This window comes from Taeniopygia guttata, chromosome Z (genome assembly GCF_048771995.1).
Source record: "Taeniopygia guttata chromosome Z, bTaeGut7.mat, whole genome shotgun sequence".
NCBI lineage: Eukaryota > Metazoa > Chordata > Aves > Passeriformes > Estrildidae > Taeniopygia > Taeniopygia guttata.
In genome coordinates this window covers 16,779,488-16,799,896 of record NC_133063.1, presented here as the reverse complement: position 1 = coordinate 16,799,896, position 20,409 = coordinate 16,779,488, and the positions used below count along the sequence as shown (strand labels likewise).

General features: G+C 40.6%; 2 protein-coding genes across 3 annotated transcripts in view; one reads left to right on the top strand and one right to left on the bottom strand.

The window, feature by feature from the left end:
* The window catches only part of TMC1 (transmembrane channel like 1), a 116,573-nt gene extending 113,106 nt beyond the window's left edge, over positions 1-3,467 (bottom strand). The window contains exon 1 of the mRNA XM_030258416.4: positions 2,852-3,467. The gene's annotated coding sequence lies outside the window, so the exon portion shown is untranslated. The remainder of the gene's footprint in view (positions 1-2,851) is intronic.
* Positions 3,468-3,638: 171 nt separating this feature from the next.
* ZFAND5 (zinc finger AN1-type containing 5) lies at positions 3,639-19,401 on the top strand. 2 transcript variants are annotated; one of them, NM_001076687.1, is given in 6 exon segments: positions 3,639-3,813; positions 6,338-6,495; positions 6,911-7,019; positions 7,424-7,521; positions 17,374-17,499; positions 17,751-19,401. In NM_001076687.1, coding segments are annotated over 5 exon segments (633 nt in total). In that variant the 5' UTR covers positions 3,639-3,813; positions 6,338-6,344; the 3' UTR covers positions 17,900-19,401.
* The last annotated feature ends 1,008 nt before the right edge of the window (positions 19,402-20,409 follow it).

Below are 20,409 nucleotides of genomic sequence, written 5' to 3'. Positions count from 1 at the left end.
GGACAGGGAAGGGAGATAAGACATTTTTCTGAGGAAACTGAAAACAAAAATACTATTGTCCTGAAAACTTCTGTGAGGAGACAGTTAAACTTAGATTGTTTTGAGGGGATGATGGAGGGGGTGGGTGTTCTTCCTTACACCTAATGAAGGCATTCATAAACAACTATTGTAATATGCTGCCAAATATTTACATATCTGTGGTAAGAAAATTATAATCCACAGATCCAAATTTGTTCAAAAGAATCCCACTTTGAAAACATAGAAAGGTGAAGTGTTCCAAGTGAAGTCATGAGAATGTTTTTCTGTCACACAGAAATCTAAGTGATTGTTGTAGCCTGATGAATTTATCTTTTGTATGACAAATGTCCTAGTATCAGTCAAAAATGCATAGTTGACAAATACATCAGTCATAAGGAAAGATATTAAGAAAGGCACACTCTGTCCACAGGTAGAGTTGGGTAGCTTAACAGGGTCTGTACAGCTACACAGAAAAAAGAATGCTACCACCACCATAAGCATTATGTGAACAAGTGCACTACTCCCCTGTGTAGAAAAAACAGGTGCTGCAGATTCACCTGCTTTCATGTTGCAGCTTCTCTGCTACCTCACCTTCTGACCTCTTTACCAATCAACACTACAGCTACAACATCCACCTCCAAATATTCCTCTCTTTTGCAAAAAATTAAAACACTCTTGTTGATTCTCCAAGACTACCTGGTCACTTTTCAGACTCTCTCTATCAGGTCCTGTGGTCATATTACAACATAAGTACAGACTGGTCTTTGCTTAGAAGATGCTCAAAAATACAGAGAAATCCAACAAGGCAAAGTAAGGCAATCTTTTAATTGTTAAGTACAAAAAATAAAGTATTAGACTGGGCAGATATTCCCTGCAGTCTGAATGACCCTATCTGACTCCTATTGAAACGTAGGAAGGAAAAAACAAAAAAGGAAATAAAAAAATCAGGATTATCTAGAGACGTAGATATACACTATAGCAATTTTTCTCAGGGAAATAATTGAGAGGAAGATACATGGCCAAGTAAAGCAAATAATCTATCATCTTATTGCATTAAAAAAAAAAACCAACCACAACAACAACAAAAAACTTAGCGTTATTTAGATCAGTGGTCTCCACTGATAAATTTGTCAGGGCACAGCAATTACTTAGATTTCTGTGTAACATAAAATGATTCCTACAACTTCACTTTTTTTGTGCATCCCTATTAGTAAAGTATTTCTGAGCATACACGGCTAGTGTACATATACTTATTTTATCATTTGTATACATAGATTACTGAAGTTCTAGTATTTCCTTCCTGCACCCCATTAGATCATCTCATGTGGGCCCACTTTGGACACCACTGATCTGGATTATCTAAGTATCTTATACAACTGTAGTGCTTTGGAAGACAGAAACATCCAAACGTGGGCTTCTTCTTTGCAGTGTTGCAGAAAAGAATTGGATGGAGAAATCTCTAATACCTATGACCAGATATAGTTTTCCAGTCATAACTAAGACTATCAAACCACAGATTATATTCTGCACATTGATTTCGGTTTTAAAGTAATGCAGTCATTAGAGAAATTAAACTAGTGTCTGAGCCAGCCACTGGGTAATCTATTGATGAAAAACTAAAGCACCATCAGAAAACAAGGTACAAAAGTACTAAAGTATATATTAAAAAGAGATCTTGAGAGTTGAAAATGAGAGATATGAGAGCAGAATGTGAGGATTTGCACAAAGAAAATAGTATGCAGAATAGTCCATGAACTGACATGACTTTTGGGAGCACAGTAAACTCTGAAGATTGAAATGAGTCTGGACAAGACTGGTGTGTCACTGGCACAACAACGAAAGGAAATTGAGAAGCACTGGCCAGGATCAAAGTAGCCAGCTTCACTGAGGCACTTACTCATCACAGTCACAGAGATTCACAACTCAGCATACCTTAAATTACACTATAGTAATAATAATTCGAATCATAATATGTATAATTATAATAATAATAAACTATTATCTTGTTGTATCTCGGAACAGGAGTTCACAATATTTTCAGTAGTACACAGAAAAAGAACATGAAGACCCTGTAGTCTAGTCATCCTCTACATTTCTTTTGGTCCCTACAACGGAGGCGAGATACTCAAACGTCAGCACTACAGAAGAAAGTAGCGGGGAGAAAGTACTGGCAGACTTTTATTGTCCTTCTTAGGTGAAACCCTAAAATTATTTGCCATAAAGTAGTCCAAGGTAATTTAGAGAAGAATTGGTGGGAAAGATGGTCACTCTGTCTTCTGTTGGACTGCACTCCATGTATGTCTAAAGGCAATGTATCTCCACCAAAGTGTTTCAGGAATGCTATACCTCAAGTCTCTTCAGAGGGCAGGTGTCCTTACAGGACACCTCCTTACAGTCTTTCAAAGGAGTTTCTGGAACCCTGCTCAGATTCCCAAACCACTTATTTCCTGCTTGCCTCATCTGCCAAGTTCTAAGTACCCACGTTCTTGAGGAATTCACAACATGCAACCAGAAACAACACCTCTAAGACAATGGAAGCAGTATGTTTCTGCTTTACATGAATATGTTAATCAGACAAGACTTCTTTAAAAGTGTGTCCCTCAAACCAGACACCCATTTGCTCAGAAAGCAGCTTGTTTGTGATGCTGCTAAGCAAACAACAGGAGGTCCAAAATCACCATGCACAAATTCTTTTGCTCCTTGTGATAAAATCATAGGGTTACCCTGGGAGTGTCCTCCTTCAGTGGGTCCCTGACGTTCCAAATATCGCAGGTTAGAAAGGGTCTCCATGGCAGTTCTTCGTGAATCTCATAGTATTTCTGAAGGTACTAACCTCTTAAAGGGTAAGATTCTGTGCAAAATTGCATGTAGAATTAGCTCATCATCATTGGATTAAGAAAAATATGCAGTTATTTCCTTATTCTTTCTGTTCTGTGAAGCTCTGCTCTTCAGAGCAGTGAAAGAACAATATTTTCAGAAAACTGGCAGATAAATTTATAATCGGCAATTTAATTTGGACGTTCTCTTCCCTTTCGTGGCAGCGTTCCTGCATTTTTACTTTCCATCTCACATGACGCCTGGATCTTGTAGGCAAATTCAGGTCAAATAAAAAGAAAGAAACACCCAATAAAACCATATATATTTTTAAACTATTTTTAGTTCTTTAAGACTCGACGTGCCGCAGTGTGCCGGCACGGAGGCACCCCGTCCCTCGGACACCCAGCGGCCAGCAGCGCCCCGCCAGCGCAACGCCTTCCCGACCCGGGGTCCCGCGCTCGGTGACGCGCGCCGGGAGAACGGCTGCACCGGCACCGGCACCGGCCCGGCCCCGCCCGGCCCGGCCCGCCCAGAGCGGCAACGGAGGGAGCGCGGAGCGGCAGCACGCATGCCCCGGCGGGCGGGCAGAGCCAGGCGCAGCGTCCGCCAGTCGGGCTGGGCTCCTCCCCCTCCCTCTCCCTCCCTCTCCCTCCTCCTCCCTCCTCCTCCCTCCTCCTCCTCCTCTCCCTCCTCCTCCTCCTCCGCCTCCTCCTCCTCCTCCTCTTCACCGTCTTCTTCTTCCCCCTCCCCGCCCACCCGTCTCCAGCGCTTTCCCGCTGCCTGCCTTCCACGCACGGCGGGTCCCGCCTCGCGCCGCTGCCGACACGGCCGCCGCTGCCGCTGCGGGAACAAAGGAGCGAAGCGGCGGCAGCGCGGCCGCCAGCCCGGCAACCCCCGCTCTCTCCGCAGCCACACGGAGCTATCCGCAGCGTATTCTCCGGCTCCCGCCGCGGGGTTTGTGGCCCCCGCCGGGAACAGGTGGGTGAGGGGCGGCAGGCTGCGCACGGCTCCGCGGAGCCTTCACCGCGGCGGGGTGTGCCCCGGCCTCCTCTTGGGCGGCCTTGTTGCGTTCGGCCTTCGGCGGGGCCGGTGCGGGGCAGCGCAGGCGGCGAGACAATGAGGTTCCTGTGTCTGAGGGCGGCGTGTGGCCTGCCGGCCGCGAGGCCGACCGTGACTCAGGCGGTTGCGAGGAGCGGCCCGGCCGGACACCCTCGTCCGTTGCCGCCGCTCCGCGGCCCGGCAGGCTCGCGGGTCTTTGTGTCCGGCTGCCGGAGGAGGCGGAGGCGGTGGGAGACGCGGTTAAGACGCGCGGCACTGCGGGCGCTTGGCAGGGCCCCGCGCTTTGTCTGAGTGTGCCGCTGGATGCGCCCGCCTGGGCAGCGCCCTGTGCCGGTTCGGCTCCCCCGTACTGCCTCGGGGCGAGTGAGCGGCGAGGGACCCGCGCGGCCTTTGTGCATCCTCCTTTTGTTCCTGTGTTTCTGGTGTTTACCGTGATCCCCCTTGGGAAGGAGAATGTTGAGGCCATGCGGTGGTTAGGTCAGTGCGCCCGTTGCTAACGCAGAGCCCGGGTTTTCGGTCTGGTTTCTGTGCGCGTTGGGGCCTCGTTCTTGTCGTTGCGCCGCCAGTGTGAGATCGCCCGGCGGGACGGCGGCAGCCCGGCCGTGGCCGCGGGGACGGAATGGTGACTGAGGTGCGGGGCCGAGTCCACTAACGGGATTTACCCGTCCCTTCCTTCGAGCTGGGCTGGTGACGGCGGGGGGGCTGGTGGAAGGAAATTTTCTTCAATCACCTTTTTCCCTCCTCTAGAAGAGGAGCGGTTGGGTGTAACTCTACCGGCCCCGTGTTGCGGGGCGCACCGCTGGAGCGATGGCTGCCCTGGGGCGCCGATGGCGGCAGGGGGACGCCGCATTTTCTGAGGTGCAGGTCGGCACCCGCTCTCACCGCTCCCCCCTGGAAGGGAAGGGCAGTCGGATTTTGCCGGCGCCTCCTCACGCTGGAGCCGGCGGCCTGCGGGAGATATAAATAGGCGCTGACTTCAGCGGGTGGCCCGGGCCCGTCGCGGCGCCGCCTGACAGGCGGAAGCGCAGGCGCTCGTCCGCCCATGTGACCCACGCGCAGCGGCATTTTTTAGATTTCCTCTATTAGATTTCCTCTAGGTGGGTCAGGCTTTTTTCTAGCCCCCTTGACTGTTTGGCTTGTTTTATTTTGTTTTGGCTTGTTTGTTTTGTTTGGCTGTAAAACTGTATCCGAATAAGTGTGAAGTCTTGTTGTAGCCATAAAGTACACTGTTTATACCTGGAAGGTGTTATAAAGCTATACATAGTACGGCTATTTATACCTGGAAAATTAGATCCTGTGACCACCAGCAGATAGGATGAACTTTACTTGTTTACTTTCTCCTGGTTTTGGTTACTGTCATCCCAGAAGTTTAGCTTAGCTAAAGGCACCTGTCAGTTGCAGTTGTACTGGGGAAACGTAAGTTTACTACTTGGTCATTGAGCTCTCTTAATTAGAAGCATTTTTCTTTATACTGTAACGAATTCACTTTTGACATTTTTGACTTCTAGCAAGTCTCAGCTGTCAAATATCTCTTGCTGTGACAGTTTCTGAATAGAAAAACAGCAATGCAACATTTATACTAAAATGTCTTCAGATGCCATATGGGCAGTTTCTGCTAAATTTAAATTTTAGTGCAATATTATTACATGTCTTCAGTTTGTAGCAAATGCATGATTACTGTGTTCCAGTTTTATTGCTCTTGGGAGTCAAGGATTTGGCTGCTATGCAGTTTTCTACTAACCTTGCTTTTCAGAGGTTAACGGGCAGTGAAGGTGAAGACATTATTTCTAACATAGCAGTGACTGGCTCTGGGGGACTTAAGTCTTGACACAACCTAATTAGAGAAGGGTTTTTTTTCCTTTTGTAAATGTGTGAGCTGTGTAATAGAACATACACAATTTGGAGTTGTTATTGTTATCTCCCTTGGAAGAGTGTTGTGAGAGTAATTGGGGAATTAGCCTCAAAATTATGTGAGATCAGTGTTGAAAAAGCAGGGTTTTTCTGCTGGAGTCTCCTGGCTCTGTTGGAGTCCAGAAAAATAAATTATGTTATTTGCCAGAGCTGTTTTGTGGGTATGAACTTAGTCTTAGTTATTCTGCACATCCCAATTAGTGCTCAGAAGCTAGTACTTAAGGAGGTTTCTTTGGCTGTAAGTTAAATTAACCTGCACATGCAGTTCAGTGCTCAGCAAGTATATTATTTCTCAGTATTAGTATGATGACACTTTCTCTTGTCTTAAAGGTTCATAATGATACTTAGCAATAAATTGGAGTCTTGAATGGTATATTAATGTTCATATAACCCTCTTTAAGAATGGTGACATCACTTGGTGTGGCATGTGAGCAGACATACTTAGAATTCTTTTAATTCTTTATGCTTTTTACTCTGTAATTGATTTTGGTGAAATGCCAGGTCCTAATGCAGTTTTTTATTTTATTTACAGCATCGAGATGACTCAGGAGACAAACCAGACCCCAGGGCCTATGCTGTGTAGCACAGGCTGTGGATTTTATGGAAATCCTAGGACAAATGGAATGTGTTCAGTTTGCTACAAAGAACATCTTCAGCGACAGCAGAATAGTGGTAGAATCAGCCCAATGGGTAAGGGTGCGGGAAATTCTTGGGCGTTTCTATATTTCTTTAGAAATAAAATATGCAGGGGATTACAAAGAATATTAGAAAATTTTGTTGGAGAACTTCTGAAAGCTGAACTGAAAGAATGAATATTCAAAGAAAATACTACTTAAAGCACAGTAAAGATAAAAATAATTTCTGTGTAATGTGTTCTGGTTTTCTTGGCATTCAATCATAACTTGCTTTCCTACTTAACCACTTCTGTTAGCATTTTCTTATGCAATCTGCATTTTGGTTATTAAGTAAATGTGTCTTTAAGTAAAAAGTAATAACCAGTAGCATTGAAAATTATATGCAGGAAGTTCATAGCTGTGTAGGAGACTATTTGATTCATGTATTTTTTTTCAATTTGTTCATAACTTGTCAATTTCTTGTTACATAGGAACAACCAGTGGTTCAAACAGTCCTACCTCAGACTCTGCATCTGTACAGAGAGCAGACACTAGCTTAAACAACTGTGAAGGTGCTGCTGGCAGCACATCTGAAAAAAGGTAAAATTAAGGTTGTACTGTGACGGTAGAATGAGCTGTGAGTGTGCTGGAAGGCCTGTAGCAATCCTGCCCTGTTGCAGTGAGTGTCTGCAGAGGAAAAAGAACCCGACAGGGCCCTATGAATCCATGTAAATTGAAAAATCATTCAGATATTTGGTATTGTAGTCCTGCAGTAAAAGGAGTGGTTTTGTTTATCTACAGAACTTATTTATTACAGGCTTGCCTGTTCTCTTCTAAGGAAACAAAAATATAATAAAGTGTATTTTGAAGATAGTAGGAGCATAGGTCAGGAAAATATATCCATAGTGACTGAACCAGTAGTTCATTAATGGGTCTGAACAGTTCAAGTTTTTTTTATTAATGTAAAACTGATGTAAATTATGTGTTTGACTGTGCTTAAACAGAAACGTGCCTGTTGCCTCTTTGCCTGTAACACAGCAAATGACAGAAATGAGCATTTCAAGAGAGGAAGAATTAACACCGAAAACAGTGACTGAGCCAGGTATGTTCTCAGAGTGACACTGGACACAACCAGTGTCTTAACATGAGTGCAGGGTTTGTTTACTTTGAGTAGCCATCTCCTGTTATGGTGGTGGTCTTAAGAAATGTGTTTAGGATGCTTTTGAGTACTGTCTCCTCAGAATCAAGAGAAAGGATAAGTTCCAGAACGGCTTTAAAATTTATGTTAATTGTTAGTAAAAGAGTTGACACTTATGAAGGTGTTTTTAGATCCCCAACATTTGTTTTTAAAAGTGAGCACTCTAAAATCACAGCAAGGTGTGAACTGTTGGGATTCTTTGGTATGTTATCTAGCAGAACAGTTCCAGCTGACTCATGGCAGTCCAAATGGCTTTGTTGTATTTGGAGAAGGGTGCTTAATAAATTCGGTTCTACAGAGAAGTGAGGCTGTGGGGGAAGGGAGAATATGTGGTTTAGAAACTTTAACACAAGTTGCTTAGGATTCTTGAACTAATGGATTAATCTGTAGATATAATCAGTGCATTGTTTCAGGGGTGTAGGGTAGTTGCAGCTTTAATTGCTGTGTGTGAATTGTCTAACAGTTTTATTCTCATACTGGATAGTTGTAGCTGGAGTAGTAGAACTTCAGTGTCTAAAGTATTTCTTGGAGGAGGCAGACAGGGAGGGCAGTTTGCTTAACCTAACTAGTGAACAACTGAATTCATTCCAGTTTGTTCAAATGGATATCTTAATGCACTTGTTTTGTTCTTTAACAAATCCAGACTTTATTTAATTTGCCAGCTCTGAAACAGTTTTAAAAACTAAAAGCTGATGTGTAGTAGGAAATCTGTTTACTCAAGCTGAAGGTAGAATCTGTTTCTTCAGTTTTGAAGTCACTGAGATGAAAATGACATCAGATGCTACTAAGCACTGTATCGATGTGGTTTTTATCTTGTTATATCTTTGCCAACAAAGATTAATTTGCTCAGTATTTGTACAGAGGTATTAAATCCATTTTCATAAGTCGTGCTAAGTCAAGGTTCTGTGACACGAATTAAAGTACAGTTATACAATATAGTATGTTTTTTCATTATGTATGGACTATGAAGGAATTTTTGTAATTATTAAATTTATGTAGCTGATACCATATGAAGAGGCTTCATTATGTGACTGAAAAGTAATTTAAACTTTGCACCAATATTCGTTAACCCATTGTGCGGTGTTATGAAGTCCCACTGGAAGGTGTCAAGAAGGACATAGGAATACATAAAATGGTAGTAATGCAGAAGTAATAGGTGATGTTACTTTTCTTAGTTGTCATTTTGCCAGCTGCAAAGAAAGTCTTTAGTTATGGTAGATACATAACCGGTTTTTCAAGTACTGTTGGTCAGCTGTATGATAGGTCACACAGCTCACTATTGTTTAGAATGGGGAGGAAAAATCCAAAGCAGCTCAAAGATACTTAGGAGTTGTAGTGAATGGTATCGCAGGTTGAAACCAGTAAAAGCTGTCACAAGCTTGTGTAGAGATGGTTGAAAATACTACCAGAGAACTTAAATGCCTCTGGAAAAAAAAACTTGAAAACTGGAAAGTACTACCTCTTGAGAGAACATACCTGTAAATTCATGAGGCAGCCTCAGCTGCTGTGGTGCCCAAGTTCCCTTTTAAGTATTATTGTTTGGCACAGATCATAGACAGCATAAGATAATGTCCTTATATACTATTCTTAGGGTTTGTTGGACATCTTAATTTAACAGTGTTGGCTGTTTTTAGTGATGCATTACTCTGTGTCTTGCAGGCAAGAGAAACTGGCCTAGACTTTTTATTTAAAATTCCTGATGTGTCTGGACTAGGCAGATTTTTATCTTCCTTTTTTCCAGTAGCATTTTTTATGTGTTGGTCTCTCAGAGACAAACTGGAACAATGGTAAATAATTTGCATCACCTAATAGTAACAAAAGTTAATACTTTCTTTGAGATATGATTCTTTGAGATATGATGCAGTGATAGAGTTGTTAATGAAGTACTGTGTAGCTGTAAGCATAGTCTGATGCTAGGGACAATTTCGTAATCAGACAGTGTTAGATCAAGAACTGTATCTTCAACAGTATGAAATCACATTCTCTTCTGCTAGCTGTTCATTAGCAAAAGAAATTTTGCATACTTCCCTTACGAATCAGAAAGTTTAAAAGAAGGATTACATCTGGTAAACTATTGTTTTTTGCAGTCTTCTAGCATAAAATTATATTTTTTTGCTTTTGGAATTGAAACAACTGACTAGAAAGTGGAGAAGCTGAAAAAATTAAACTATGAAGTTTGACAAGCTGTTTTTCTTGATTTTGTTGGGATTTTGGGTTTTTTCTTTGCTCAGGTTGAGGTTGCAACCTAGACTCAACTTCAGAGCAAACCTGGTGTTAAGACAATTAATTGTACCTTAACGTCTGAAGAAAGGCATGGTGAATGTAAGTCCGTTGTAACTCACATGGTTGTTTTCTTGTAACTTGTTGAAGTGCTCTGAGTCTTGGCTGGATTCTGGGCACCCGTCAAAGCCTCTCTGTCACTTCCATCCACAGCTGGACAGGGGAGAGAAAAGAAAATGAGCGGTTAATGGGTTAAGATAAGGATGGGAGAGATCTCTCCCCAAATACCTGTCACAGGAAAAACAGACTTGACTTAGAGTTTATCATGAACAAGATCAGAGCAGGATAATAAGTAAAAACAGACATTAAAACCACCTTCCTCCCACCTCCTCTTTACACACCTCCCGCATCCTCTGTGCCTCCTACCCCAGTGGTGCCAGGAGCCATGGTTATGGTCAGTTCATCACCCAAGGCTCCTGCTCAGGGAGAGGAGTCATTGTCTTGCTGTGCTGTGGGGTCCCTCCCACTGAAGAGAGCTCTCTGTGAATTTCTCCATCATGAGTCCTGTCGCAAGCAGCAGGTCCCTGACAACTGCTGCAATATGGGTTTATCCCATGGGCAATGGCACCCCTCAAAATGCTGTAGGGTGGGTTACTTTTCCATGGGGTTCAGTTTTTCAAGGATAGGCTGCTCCAGCATAGGAGCAGAGCCCCTCTCTTCACAGGTCTCACATGAGGTCACAGCCTCCCTTCAGGTATCCTCCTGCTCTAGTGGGCTCGTGCCTGGGCTGCAGGTGGATCTCTGCATCCCTGTGAACCTCCAAGGCTGCAGGGGCACAGCTGCTTCACCATGGTCTGCACCACAGGCTGAGGGGAATCTCAGCTCCAAGGCCTGGAGCACCTCCTGCCCCTCCTTCACTGACTTTGGTGTCTGCAGAGTTGTTCTTCTCACATGTTCTCACTCCACTCATCTCTGGCTGAGATTACAACTGTGCAACAACTTCCATTTCTCTTTCTTCTTAAATATGTTACCACAGAGGTGATACCACCATTTCTGATTGGCCACAAAGCAGCACATCCCACTTTGGAGCTACCAGGGATTTGCTCTGCCAGACATGGAAGAACCAAGCTTTTACTATCTTCTGATAGAAGCTGCCTCTGTAGCCTCCCACTATCAAAACCAGGCCATGCAAAACGAATACACCACAAAAAATAAATGGTTTTGAAAACAAGTTTAAACAATCATATTGTTTTAATGCACAGTGTATTTTTAGCATTTTCTTAGACTTTTGTAGGTGATTACTTTGCTAAATGATCAGCCTCTAGTCAGGTGTGTCACTGTTTCCAGACACAGTATCAACACTTGCTCAAGGGTGTAGTTGTGGTTGGGTTTTTTTTGTTGTTATTTAGAGTTTTTTTTGGTTGGGTTGGGTTTTTTAATGCAATGTTCTGATTTAGGGAGTAGTGTTACATGCAAGTAGTATTGCATATAAAAAAATAAACCAGAAATTGAACTGATGATGGTATTGTGTAAGTTACGTATTTTTAAAATACCCAAATACTGTTAACTTCTATCCATGCTGTAACTTATCCTCTTATTCAGCAGCAGTGGTGTTAGAAGACAGCAGGAGATGGTAGTTGGTATGTGTCTTTGCTTTCTATCAAGCTGTTAGGGTTAAAGCTATTTTACAGCTGTTCAGCATTCAGGTTGAGAGATCCTGTAATGGGTTACCCTTGCTATGTTGTAGGTAGAGCCAGTGTGTTGCAGGTAATATTGTGAGTAAGATGTAAGTAAGGTAGCTTATGAGATCTGATAAGATCAAGATGTAAGTACACGATGTTCCTTAAATCTGATTGTAATGAGTGTCTTGTTTGTTCTGGTTTGTTTTCACACGTGGCTGTAGCAGTTTCACCATGTTGCTTGCTGTAAACAGTTCTGTTGTATTAGTAACTGTATTGTATTGAGAGTAATTAGCTTATCTTCATGTTTCATATGTCTGCTGTAGCTTTGATAAACACTCCTGATGAAAAATTTCAGAAATGAAATCTCTTTTAAGTGCTGAAGCTGTCCACTGCATAGAAAAGCACTGAGGGCCTAACTGCTGATGCTGTGCGTTATTATTCTGATAGTGATACACCACACAAGTCAAGTCTTTATGATAACCAAATTAAACTGTGTTTCTGTGTGATACTGAAACTAAAACACATTCTGTTGTATGAATGGGACACATTAAATTAAGGTATTAAATACACAAGTATACAAGTAGAATTGGGCATGCAGAAAGTGAGTGGCTTTGTATTCCCACTATTCGACGTGAAAGCAAGATGGAGGTTTGTTCTGCAGCCATTCATCACAGGCACCTAGGTTGGCATAGAAGTTGTAGTTCCTCAGTAAAAGTTTGATAAGCATAATAGGTACTCCCCATCCTTCGAGACTGAAATTGTATGTACAAGCACTTTGTTGTCTTAGATAAACCCCAGCTGGCAGCTAAGTGCTATGCAGCCAGTCACTCAGTTCTTGCTCCCCAGTGGTAAGGACAGTTGTGGATAAAACTAAACCCCATGGGTTAAGATAAAAACAGTTTAACAAATAAAATGAAGTAAGATAAGCAGTGCTGATGATAATGATAATATAATTGTAATGAAAAGAGGAGAAAGAGGAATAAACTGAAACTTCACAAGTGATGCATACTACATTTGGTCACCACCTGCTGACTGATGCCCAGCTCATTTCTCAGCAGTGATTGGCAGCTCCCAGTCGATACCCCCATTTATATATTGGGAAGGGTGTTCTGTTGTGTGGAACATTTCTATGGCTAGTTCATTCAGGTCAGCTGTCCCAGCAATGCTCCCTCCTAGCTTTTTGTGCACTTGTTTGTTTGCAGAGCACGTGAAACTGGGAAGTCTTTGTTTTAAAGTAAAAGCACTGTTTAGTAACATTTAAAACACTAGTTTTATTAATATTATCAGCATTGTTCTCATACTGAATCCAAAACACAGCACTGTACCAGATACTGAGAATAAAATAACTATCGCAACTGTGAAACCAGGACAATTGTGCTTGTATGCTGCATAAGAATTGTATTGTTCTACTACTACTAATTCTATTGTTTCAGCTCCAGAAGTGCAGAAATGCATCTAATGTCTTTTGGATAACTTCTTACTTGACCTTTTCTCTTGTTTTGTTTTTTCTTTTTCTTTAATGGTGGGAGTTGGCAGTTAGCTTCATCAAGTCACAGTCCTTTAAACAATCCTTTTCCCTACACTTTCAAGAATTTGTGCCACTATTATCCTTGAAGTTTAAAGTGTTTAGATTTTATTTTGGTGAATTTTTCTTTAGTCAGAGAAGCTTCTAAAAATCTTATTCTGTTAACTTTTGCATACCTTTCTGGTCACTTTAGATATGGGGGATGTTAGAAAATAGTACTGATTTTTTTCAACACGTTTTCTTCAACAAAATTATTGGATTCATTCCTTTCCAGAGTAAATCTCTGTAATAGTGATACATGCTTTTTTTTTGAAGTAGCCACACTGTTTTATATAAGAAAGCTACTGACAGCTTTCTTATATAAAACAGTGTAAAACAGCTTTGAACATTCTTTTCTTAGAGTGGTTTTTAATTTTGAATGCCACTTCAGTGAGTCTAAGAAGAACTTTATTCTTTCAGTTTGTAGAACTTTCTTGCATGTAGATTGACTAGCTGTTGTACTTTATCCTGTGGCTGACTAGTTCCATCAGTGGCCTTGCTGCTCCTCTTCTAAAGATGCATCTTTAAGCTACATTTGAAGGAAATTTTCCAAAATTTGTGATGAAATACCTGTATTTGTGTAGACTTTTTCAGGCGCCCACCTCCAGTATAGTCTTTATCATAAATTTGCTAGTATAATAGTCATTGTTGGCTATGATGGTAATGCATATTTATAGTGCCTACAGGCACTATATATTTAAAAATAAAATAGTGTTAATAAAAGCCTACCCAGTTCTGAAAATCAGTTGTCTCTAAAGTTTTTGGCATTGTACTAGGAAAAGTGATCTGGTAAAATTTGAGTGAAAATTCTGGTCTTGAGCCAGAGACAGGAAGGGACATGACCAAGGTGAGGGAGAGGGCTGCACAGAACCATAGTACCATTTGGGTTGGAAACAGCTATATGGATCATCTAGTTCCAAGCCCACTGTTCCTATGCATCACTACTCTTGGAATAAAGAATTTCTGCCTAATACAATTCTCTCTTGTAATTGAAAAGTGTTTCCACTGGTCCTATCACCTTTTTTATAAGCCCTCTAAGCTTGGAAAGGTTTCAGTAAGGTCTTCCTAGAGCCTTGCCATCTCCATGCTGAACAACCCCATCTCTCTCAGCTTGACTTCATAGGAGAGACACTTCAGCCCCCTGATCATCTTTGTGGCCCTCCTCTGGTGTTAACCCAGCAGATTCACATCTTTCCTGTGCTGAGGATCCCAGAGCTGGATTCAGCACTCCAAGTGGGGCATACAGTAACAGAGTAGATGGACAAGTCTTGAGCCCATTTCTCAAGTTCGTCCAGATCTCCCTGTCTGGCATTCCCTCCACGCTGAGTGTGCACTTAATCCCACTCTGTGGAATTGATTAAGATATTCAAGAGCAGGGGTCCCAAGACAAAGCCCTGAAGGGATGCCACTCATCATCAGTCTCTATCTGGAAATAAAGCCATTGATCACACCTCTCTGGCTGTGTCCATCCAGTTAATTCCTTATCCACTACATAGTCCATCCTTCAAATCCATGTTTTTTCAGTTTGGAGGTGAGGATGAAAAGGTGCATGCGTGCCAATAAGAGCTCTTTTACAGTGGTGAGAAGTTTTAGGGGTGAGGAGTTTGCTTCATCTGAACACTGTTACTGAGGAAGCAGGGTTGACAGGTAGCAGTAGCCACTATTTTGCAGCTTTTGGCACTTTTTCAGCTACCTGTTCTGTGGTGATACATAAATAATTTAGAGCACTTTGATTAACACTATGATTTCTGGCATGAAGTTAGTATCTTGAGAACTGGAATTGTACTTGCCCAGTTGGATTGCCTTTTATGTTAAAGGAAGCCTTTTGTGACAAGCAAGTGTAAGAACAGTGTTTTGATTTAGATAGGCTCCTGATGTCATGGCAGAACAACTGCAGTTTTCAATATTTTTCATCTACAGGTTTATGAAAAAGGAATTTTGTTCTGAGCTTTAGGGGACAGGGTAGGCAGCTTTTTCATCTGTCCTCACCATTATTCAGAAACACATTTATGAACATTTAGCATCAAAAAAGCCAATCAGACTAAAGTCTGCTGCTATAAAATAATAGCAGAGTCCTTTATTCGTGGAGAGTAATAAATGAAACATTTTATGTCTCCTTTTGTCTTGGTACCTTTTAGTGACCATTTCTGCATGTTATATACTGCTTTTCCTCCTTGGAAGATGTGTTAGTTGTGGGGGAAGGATCGTGTTCAGCAACCCTTTCAGGGAATGTGCTGCTGCAGTTTCTTAGAATGACTTTTATCACTTTACACATTATGGGCTGCATTTGTTGCAGTTTCTCAATGCAAAGATAGAAGTATACTTGTAGTAATTGGTAACATTTTCCATAGATTAATTTGTTCTCACAGGCTTTATTTTTGTGGTAGAGTATCTACTAAGCTGTCTTTTTGCCTTGGTACTTCCTGGGAAGTTTTCATTTTTGCTTCCTCATTGACATGTGTTAGGTAGGGATATAAATAGTTCTCTTCTCATTTTCATTTTCTCCTAGTGTATGTTGTGAGTGACTTTGTCACTGTTGATTTGCCCCCTCTCCATTTTCTTTAGCATATGATTGAAACAGCATACATGCTCCCAGGGCTCAAAATTTGAGCTCCCAGGGCTCAAAATTTTAAATTATTTCTGACATAGATGAAGCTTTCCCTTAACTAACTACACACCAAATTGCAGTGTGTGTGTTTCTGGTTCTCCTTACTCATCTGTCTTGGCTTACAATTAACATTTCATTTTGAAACAAACTAGCAACTTAACAAATTTTTTGAAAATGGATTTGACTATACTTTTGGGGAGGTGTTCAGTCTTTATTTTTATAAAGGTCATAGCTGACAGTTCCTAGTCAAGGTGCATAACATCCAACAGGTACACTTAGTTTGTGATATTGCTGGCTGTTAGGCCAATTTTTGGTCACAGGCTCTCTAGTAGACAAACTGGTACTGAACACTGATTTTCTTAGGATTTAAAGACAAGTTCAGAGTGTCATATTGGTTCATCTAGAAAAACTTAATCAAAACAAATTGTTTTCACAAAAAAAAAACTTATAAAATATCTGCAATGTGGCAGAAACCAGGTTGTTTTTCTACTGCGTGAAATTTCTTGGTGATGAGCACTGAAGGCTCCCTGTAACTTCTTAGTGTTTGTGGCTTATAAGTCTTATTTAGATTATGAAGTCTTGCCTGGGCCCTTTTTTGTATGGTGAATTGTGAAGTTTTTATGACAATGCAAACACAATTTTAAAAAGCAAGTACTATTCAAAATAATCTAATCTAACAAACCCTATTTGTATAAAACTGATTGCAAATACATCCTTGAGGCTTATGTACTCCATTTATTACTAGATGCACTTTGTAGTTAATAGATGTTATGATAGATTTTATCATACTCTGAGAGTGTGCAGCAAACTTGTACCAAGAGCAGGTATCACAGCTGTGTACAAGTGCATCTCTGAGCTTTCTTTAGTTCCAGTTTTGGCTATGAAGAGGATATCAATTTTAAAAAATAAATTTTTGGGATAAACCACTTTTTTCAATAAAACAGTCGTGTCTAAAATGTCTAAAGAGGCAATTAAGAAAATATTCATTTTGATTATACCTGCTTGAACACTGAAACTGAATTAATTTCAAAAAATACAGGTATGCAATGCTAATCTGCACTTTGTTATTTAAATGAGGGCTCTTTAGAACTTTATTTTGTAGCTGTGTTCTGGATCTGTCACAGAATTAACAGTTTCCTAGCTGCTGTCTTGGTGAACTGCTTTACATACCTGACTTTACAGCACAAGTGGCAAAACAACCCAGTACTATAGCAGGAAGACATTACTGAATTTCTTTTTTTTTTTTTTTTAAATATGTTTCTGTTAATTATGTTTCCTCCTGAGGTATCTGTGTTCAGCAACTTCAGCTGTGACAGTATTGTTACTGTTTTAGATTAAGTGTTACTTGATTGTATGATTTATTTAAATACAAAATGTGTACATGGATTTTCTGTCATACTTTTCAAGCCTGTATAGATACATGTAAGTGCATATATTTTCTAGCTGTTTGAAATGTGGGGAAAATTCTGAGTGTCTCAAGTTTGAGTCAGAAGGGATGGATTAAGTACCTAAAAATCCTTATTTCTGATTCACATGTTTAGACTAGTCGATATAGTAATGTAGGCAACAGATGTCAGGGTCTTAGGGGGTGAATTAATCCTTAATGTATGCATACTACTGGATACCTTGTGAAGTTAAGAAAAGCAAATTTAACCCTTTGTTCCTTTGCATGTTTTTTACAGTTGTCACTCAACCAAGTCCATCAGTTTCTCAGCCTGGTACTTCAGAGAGTGAGGAGAGAGCTGCTGAACTGCCGAAACCAAAGAAGAACAGATGTTTCATGTGCAGGAAGAAGGTTGGCCTTACAGGTATGAGAATGCTGTTAATTTTAAACAAATTTGCATGATTAGTTACCTCTTGCTAGATTAAACTTGACAAAATTTGTGTTCTGTTAAATTTATCAGCTTCTTCACAATTCACACAATTTAGTAAATCCATTTATTTTTCTTAGTCTGTATTTTGTAGTAGACAAGCATCCCCTTTATAGTGACTGCACCCTTAATTAACACCTTAATTAAAACCTAATTCCTAGTAATGTTTCTTCTTTTTCTGTGTACAGGATTTGACTGCCGATGTGGAAACCTATTTTGTGGACTTCACCGTTATTCTGACAAGCATAATTGCCCATATGATTACAAAGCAGAAGCTGCAGCAAAAATAAGAAAAGAGAATCCAGTTGTGGTGGCTGAAAAAATTCAGAGAATATAAATTAATGTGCTTGTGAAAAGACTGACTGACTTTTTGTGGTGCTTTTTTTCCCAATACATCCTAAAAACCATGAAAAGAGCAGGTGCATGGTCATTTTCCTTTGTTTTCAAGAGTTTTTCTTCTAGTCCTGTCTGTCTAAATGATACTTCAAATGTTTGGGTGTTTGTTGCAGGCAGAATTGGATAGATACAGCCCTTGAAAATGTGTATGCCCTCCCCAGAAAAGATGGATGATCAGAAACCTGCACAGGAATACACATGCACAGAGGACAGACTCTAGTTCACATATGCCAGACAGGTGTATGCAATCTGCATGTGTGCAGCAGCTCTGCCTTTTGAGATATGCATGAGGTATTTAATGTTCGGCTAATGTTATATGCCTGTTTTGGAGAAGGATACATCAAAACAGTTGGCAGTCTACTTCTCTCATTTAAAATCTCATTCTACTTTTAGTTGCCACACTCCCTTTTTAGTTTTCCAGCAGAATGTGAGCTGTGTAAAGGGGTCTACCATCACAGTAAGATGAGCATCTTTGCAATATTTAAGTCACTTAACAACTGCACTGAGAAAAACAGGAAATACCAGATATGTACGAGAAGAAATTTGTTTTGTAAAAGATTACATTATCTTCAGAATCTTGGAAAAAAGTTCCCAAAGGAAATGTCCTGTTAGGAGCTTAAGAACTGATCTGCAACAGAGTTGTCTGCTTTTCCTTGCCTAGCTAAAAATGTTGTGTAGCACAATATTGTAAGATTGGTTTTTAAAACACAGTTACAAATGTTTCTAGACATATCACAGCATCTCTATCAAGCAACATGGGTCTGAATAAGTTGCTGAAATACTAAAACAGTTTATTATTCATGTACAACTTATGTTCTGTGTGTTCCAAGTTCAAAAGAATATTAGGAATTATTTTTATTAGTTTTAAATGTAACAGCTGCACTGTTCTGCATGGAAAACCATACCTAACATGGCTGCTGTAGACTTAAAAGGTAGCTGGAACCACTCTTGGAGGGCTGCTTTATCATTTTTAATTGTACTTGGGTATAGGACTGTAGTGTTCTTGGGTGTATTGCATGGGCTGCGTTATCTACGGCATTGTATAATAACAACTCTAGAAAAGGCAGTATTCTTCACTGATGCTTGTCTGGTAATATATATCACTTCTGTGTTATAATGGAAGGGGTTTTTGTGATGTATGAAACTTGTGTTTTTTATATAAACAAATATGGTTTAGACTAGTGTTGTGGTAATGCCTGTTCTCATCTGTAAATAGTTACATACGTACACAAGGCACTACTCCTACCTGATTTTTGTTGCCAGTGTTTAGTCTTGGTTTTTACTACACTATTAAAAGTGTCAGATTTTCGCTTCTTTGTTCTTCTGAGTTATTAGATATGCAAACGTGTACAGATAGTTCATATTTATGTATTGCACATAAGCTACCCAGCATCTATGCTATATTGTATTATGTAAATAATAAAAATAATGTACAGAAGGAAATACTTCTTTTTATGGTAGTTCATTGGTTTTAGTTCTTGCTGTAATGAGAATGTGACCTTGTAGAAGATGAAGTGCCAAGTTTAATATAGTTTTTACAGATACTGTCTTGTGCATAAGCTTGCCTCTGTCCTTATTTGGATGTACCAGCTTTTTTGAGACAAATTGCATGAGCAGCTGGGGTAGAGCTAACTACCTGATGACCTGACAAAAATGCCAGCAAATAACAATGTGCTTTACAGGGAGAAAAAAAAAGTATTAGCAATGAATGTCTGATTTACTTCCAGTGGATCTGTCATGATAGAGCCAGTACACTGACTACTCTGTCCACATCTTCACCAGCAGACCTCATCAGTTACTGTCAGTGTCAGCAACCAAATACAAGTGGTAAATATGCCTGGTTTATCCTTGCCAGTGGGAAGAAAAAGGATACAGTACCCAGCACATGTTGCAATGGAGAAAGACATCTTCAATACTGGATGATCCATTAAAATTTCTTATATCAGAAATGGATACTGTGTATTCCACCAGTCAGCTGATAGTCAACCTGGTAAGTTAATACTCCAGCCACTGTATGTACCTCCAGTAAGGGAACACAGGCATGCTCTAGGACTTCACCATGGAACTGCTTTAAAGCACCAAAATTACAGTATTTCTACCTTTTGTATTAAAAGCAACAGCTGCAACTGCTCTTCAGTGTAAAGGCATTGGGGTGGTTTTTTTTGGTGGGGTTTTTTTTGGCTTTTTTTTTTAACCTGAGAATGCCCTGTAGCTGGGTGTTTAAGGAACTGTCTCATTTTAATACTTTCTTGGCTAGAATGGTTTAGGACTGGTAATAGTACTGATGTTTTTGGTTAATGATCATGCTGGTCTCAATCTCAGTCTGATTTTTTTTCTGTACAAAGGTTGTACTTGCGAACACTTGTTGAAATATTTGATGTTGGTACATTGTACAGGAAAGTATGGAATGAAAAATACCTTTTTTCCTGTAAAATGGACTGTATAATGTAA